At 37.9% G+C, this 6,064-nt stretch overlaps 1 protein-coding gene across 1 annotated transcript; it reads right to left on the reverse strand.

Annotated features, from left to right (window-relative positions):
• Positions 1-602: 602 nt before the first annotated feature.
• LOC148946679 (uncharacterized) lies at positions 603-1,880 on the reverse strand. Its single transcript, XM_089096385.1, has one exon. It carries the CDS (start codon positions 1,878-1,880, stop codon positions 603-605), a length of 1,278 nt encoding a protein of 425 aa, XP_088952511.1.
• Positions 1,881-6,064: the final 4,184 nt, after the last annotated feature.

The following is a 6,064-nucleotide window of genomic DNA, read 5'->3' on the forward strand; positions in this document are numbered from 1 at the left end:
CTTCCGACAGTGTGTTGAGGGCTTCTTCGAGTTCAGCTGCAGAAGTGCATATCAGAGCAATATCATCAGTGAAGTCGCAATCGGCTAAAACTCTGTCGCCGTACCTTAGTCCGAAGGGGAGCCGATTCGTGGTTCGATCCATGACATAATCAATCACCGCGTTGAACAGTTCAGGAGCAGCAGCACAACCTTGCCGTACACCGGTAATTATTTCGAACAGTGAGCTTCGACGATCATTAGCCTGGACGGAGCTTTTTGTACCAGTGTAGAGCGCCTTGAAAAGGCAACAGTATTTGTCCGGGAGACCTGTTCGTTCTAGTATCAGCCAGAGAGACTCAGGGTCGACCGAGTCGGAGGCTGCTTTAAAGTCAACAAAGGCGAGGTATGCTGTACGCTGGAAATCACGAGCTTTCTCGATGACCTGGCGTACGGTGAAGATCTACTCGGTCGTGGATCTGTTCGGCATGAAACCTGCTTGCTGAATCCGGCGGAACTTACGGATGAACTGGGTACTTTTATCTATCAAAGTCATTCCAAATAATTTGCTGAGAACCGACAGGAGGGTGATTCCTCTGTAGTTGGAGCAATCACCTCGACTACCTTTATGCTTCCATAGAGGGAGGATTATCCCTTCCTTCCATTCTTGTGGAATCTATTCTGTTGTCCAAACGAGGGAAAACAGCATGTGCAGCCATAGTAGCATCGTCGGTCCTGCGAATTTTAGCAACTCTACGGTGATCCCGCAGGTTCCTGGTGCTTTGTTGTTTTTCATCCTCCTTAGAGCATTCTGTATCTCTTACTACAGAGGGAGGCTCAGGCTCTGGGAGATTTTCGCTTGTTGTTTGCTCAGCGAATGCGACTAGGTTGGGATCGACGTCGACTCTGTCGGCGTTCAGCAGCTTTTTGAAATGCTCCTTCCATCGATCAAGCTGCGCGATTTCATCTTCGAGCATTACGCCGGAGGTGGATTTAACTGCTCCTATCTTTGGAGGTTTCTCCTCGCTGAGGTCTCTAACATGCTTGAAAAGCGACATGGTGTCACCTTTTAGTGCTGCATCTTCTAGCTCATCAGCTTTTTTGTCAACAAATTGTTGCTTGTCTTGGTGGATAAGTTTGTTCCTGACCCTGTTTAACCGTCTGTAGGAGGGCATATCTCCGGCCAGCCGCGCTTTTCTGCGTTGCTCAATGATTCGCAAAGCTTCTTGCGACAGCCAGGGCTTTTTTGAGTACATCTTTCGACCGACGGTCTCAGTGGCGACCTCTAATATATTGTTTTTGTACGTCTGCCAAAACGTGTCCGGGTCAACAAGGGTATTCAGGCATTCAAATCTGTTCTGGAATTCAACTAAATACTTTTGGCGGAATTCCTCGGTTTTTAGTTTCTGAGTGTCCAACTTTGGTTGGCGTCGTTCTGTGGGCTGGGCTTTGAGTCGTAGACGGAAGTTCGCAGCAACTAATCTATGGTCAGTATTCCCGATCTCGGCGCAGAGATAGGTTCTGCAATTTGTGACTGATGACCGCCATCTTTGGTTGACTATAATATAGTCGATCATCTTTCGCGTGCGTCCGTCATTGCTATACCATGTTGACTTATGAATGTCTTTCGTGTGAAACAGGGTGTTTGTAATGACCAGTTCGTACATGGCGCACAGCTGGAGCAGTCGGGTCCCATTTTCGTTCAAAGAATCAGGGGTAACTGGACCAATTACAGATTTAAAAGCTCCGCTGGGGTCAGATACAGTTGCATTGAAGTTGCCTACCACGACCAAAACATCATGAGGGGAAATCCGAGAGAGAGCAGCTGTGAGAGCCAAGTAGAATTTGTCTTTCTCATCCGTTGGAGAGATATTCGTTGGTGCGTAGCACACAACAATCGTCATCTTCCCGTGTTAGTGGTTGAAGCGGGCAGTGAGTAGTCTATCTGATATTGGGTTGTGGGATATGAGGCATTTCTTTGCCTTCTTGTTTAGAAGCAGGCCTGTGCCACTGCTCCTACTAGAAGTTTGGCCTGACTAAATCATCCTGTGATCAGAACTTGCAATTTCTTCATCGCCTGATCGCATCAAGTGGGTTTCTGTTATTCCAAGTATGTCAATTCCACATAGAAACAACTCAAGCCCTAGAAGGTCTTTGGATCCCTGGTTTTTCATGTTCAAAACATTCCAGGTGGATACTTTCAACCCACCTTGGTCAGCAAGCTTCAATAGATAGCCAGCGACATGTCGAGGTCATAAGGAGTTAAAACGAATTGGACCCAAGGCTTGAGTAACGTTTTTTTTCATTGAAATTGTTTTCAAGAGGAGTGTCGCAAGCCCAACCGTCCCTAGGCCTGGGTTCTGATTGACACCAGGGAAATCCTGGGCACTGAGAGACCCTGGGGGGGGGGGCTCCACCCGCGCCCATGAGGTTGGGACAGCCCTGTTTTGAGCGATTAGTTAGGGGGCTAAGCCCCATATCCAGTGGCACGTGGTCAGCAAACAAAGTTTGCATCATTCCGGACGAACTCCTCCACCGGCGAAAAGCTTCATCAGTATTGTACTTGGTTTGATCCCTTTTAAGGGCTGAGTCTATACAATGCTCCCGAAAAGAATCATCTGTTGCATATTTCGTTTTAATGCGTTTCCAAGTGTTTTTTTTTTATTTAAAAGTGAAGCTTTGTCATCGTTTTTGAATCTATTAGAAACTTTTGCTTTTATGTCATTCTCGTTTTCTTCATAGTATCTTTTTTTGTCTGCAGATCTTTTTTCACCTCTGCTCTCGGTCGTTTTTTTTTCTTTAATCCCTTTTATTATTTCTTTCGAAAACATTCTAATGGTTTTAGGAGACAGAAACTTGACAGTATTAATTCAAGTTTCAGATAGGACACTCTTAGTCCTATATAGATTCGTATATAGACATTGACATTTCACATACAAATCCTCCGTCAATTCCTTATATATGATTCCTTATTCCCAAAGAGGAAATGAGGCACTTAATCATAGGACCGAAGTCATAATCCACAAGTGGTCACAGTAAAGCTACCAGAACAGTAACAAAACTACCTTTTTCGTGTCTGTAGGACACAAAATCCGTCAATTCCTTATTCAATTCCAGAAGGAAAGGGGACCCTTGATCATAGGACCGAAGTCCTAATCCGCCAGTGGTCGCAGTAAAGCTACCAAAACAGCAGCGAAACTGCCTTTTCCGTGTCCGTAGGACGCAGATTCTGTTAATTCCTTATTCAGTTCCCGAAGGAGAGGAGTCAATTGATCATAGAATCGAAGTCCTAATCCGCAAGTAGTCACGGTAAAGCTACCAAACCAGTAGCGAAACTACCTCTTCTTATCCAGTTATTAGGATACCAATCTTCTTTATACAGACCTACTTCTGGAGGTGCCGCCTGGAAAAAAGGGGAAAACTAATATGGAAAACATGAGTCTGGAGGGAAATCGTCAGTAGATGGAATTTTGGGTTAGTGAAAAGCCCATTATGGTATTACAAGGGAACATACTCATCACGTAAAATATTTCAAAGGCTTACCAGGTTGGTAATTGAGGTATTCTTGAATGGTAACGAGACACAAAAAGTGTTTTTTTTTTGGCATTTTTCAACATTTCTGGTCAATTTGTTTTCCTAAATCACAATTATATATATATATATATATATATATATATATATATATATATATATATATATATATATATATATATATATATATATATATATATATATATATATATATATATATATATATATATATATATATATATATATATATATATATATATATATAAAAAAATATATATATATATATATATATATATATATATATAAAAAAATATATATATATATATATATATATATATATATATATATATATATATATATATATATATATATATATATATATATAGACCGTTAACAGACGCAAACTATTTCAAACTATCGTGTTTTAGAGTATTTAAATTATGTTTAAAGAAAACTATATTTGTTTAACTAAACATTTCCCATTTTTTCATCTCAATCAAGTCAGGCATTCTGAAATCGATATTAAAGGTAAAAGGAACTATTTGTAAGCTTTCAAACTGTGTTATAAAAATTATTCTGAATAAAAAAAAATATGATCTTGGATTTTGCTTTATAAACATGTGATGACTCAACAAAAACTAACACGAGACAAATTCATTTTAAAAATCTGGTTTTCCATTTCAGTCTTATAAGTTTGGGTCAAACCTAGACATTAAACAGTTTTTTCTTTATTTCTTTTCTTCTTAAATGTATTTGAATGTGGCGTCATTAAGGAAACAGGCATTATAAAGTGGCGTCATTATAAACAGTTTTTCCATTATTTCTTTTCTCTGTAAATATATTTGAATGTGGTGTCATTAAGACATTTTTTTTCAAAATTAAGACTCCAATGTAAAGTCAGCCGAAGGATCCGCTTTCTGCCCATGTCCCACCAAAATATTCTCACGCACCACTGGTGGGGCTTTCCCCCAAAGCTAAGAATCATAGGTATAAATAGTAGAAAAAGAATAAAAAAAAATCGTATCTCGTATAAATCATGGTTTGAGGCATTTGCGTATTAATTGTTGGCTCTAAAAATCGCTTTGTAGTTTGGATTGAACGAAAACAACCGCGAATAACAGAGAATGAATTAGAGAAAATGTATAAGATAGTGGAAAATACATTAATAATCTATTACGTATTATATTATTATTCTGACTTGAATTTCTAATTAAGTCAGACATTCTGAAATTGATATTAACGGTGAAAAGAACTATTTACAAGTTTTCTGACCGTGTGTTTTAAAAATTACTCCATATAAATAAAAAAATACCATCTTAGATTTTACTTTAAAGAAATATCTGTCCCGGAAAATTCCACCTTGGGAAATCATCCCCACATTTAAAATTGAGCAGCCATATGGAAATGCAGACAAATAAAAAAAACGAAGAAAATTATATAATAGTGCAGCAGCTGCTATTATCGAGGAGTGGTGTTGGGTCATATCGTAGGCGAGGAGAGGGGTGCTATATGCCTTAAAAAAAGTACATAATGCCGAAATTATGGAAATCTCCACGAGATTTAAAATTATGTAAAATTAAATATCTTACAAACATAAAGATAACCGGTGCAAACAAAAATAATTGAATAAATCTTATATAGCTTCGATATTTTTTTATTATTTTCCTCCCAGAGGTGCTTTATATGCAAGGGTTAAAAATACCATTTTGTTAAAAATAGTTGAAAGGTTAAGTAACAAAACTCTGGCGTCAACAAAACCCCCCAGGGCCCGGGGGCAGGAAGGGATTCTCGTATAAACTTTCGAGAGGGCTCACTTGTTTGGAAATTGGAAGTTCTTGTCCAGCTCTTAAGAGTCAAAAGTGATTGAAGGGCACATAACCCCCCACATCCTTTTCCCCCACCCCTTCCTTTGAACTGATTCTGTTTATACCTGAAGGCCCAATGAGACTTAGAATGTAGACCCTAACGTAGTCTAAAGTAATGAAATTTACTTAATTAACGCAAGAGTGCGTTAATTAAATTTGATTCTAACGCAAGTTTATCGGATCAAGTTCCAAGTTTAGTAGATTTTTTAATGGAATTATTTGAAAAATCTTTGGGTCGTAGGCTTGATTTTACTCCAAAATTGTTCTGTGCAGATAAATATTAGCAATATGGTATGCTGTATTCTTTAAAGTACTAAGATGTCATCTTACTAAAAAAAAAAATTCCATTTTTGAAAAATCTGCTGTCCGTTTGAACGTGTTACTGACTGTAGGCTATATTCATAGACATTGAGAAAAAAACTGATGATTACCAAAAAAAATTCATTGGAAACAAAAGCATGTATAAACTGTATATACTGCTCTATTAGAACTACTATTTAATTGAGTTTACATAGGATTATCTATCATTAACAAATTTTACCTTAAAATTTATACATTTATTTTAAAATTCTGCTTGTATTACATCTAATTAGTAGATTTTTTGAATGAAATTCTTAGAAAAATCTTTGGACCATAGGCTTGATTTTAGGCCAAAATTGTTATGTGCCATTAAATTATTATAACTTGTCTCT

Source organism: Artemia sp. Qi Xiang Cuo, chromosome 11 (assembly GCF_049724085.1).
Source record: "Artemia sp. Qi Xiang Cuo chromosome 11, ASM4972408v1, whole genome shotgun sequence".
Classification (NCBI taxonomy): Eukaryota; Metazoa; Arthropoda; class Branchiopoda; order Anostraca; family Artemiidae; genus Artemia; species Artemia sp. Qi Xiang Cuo.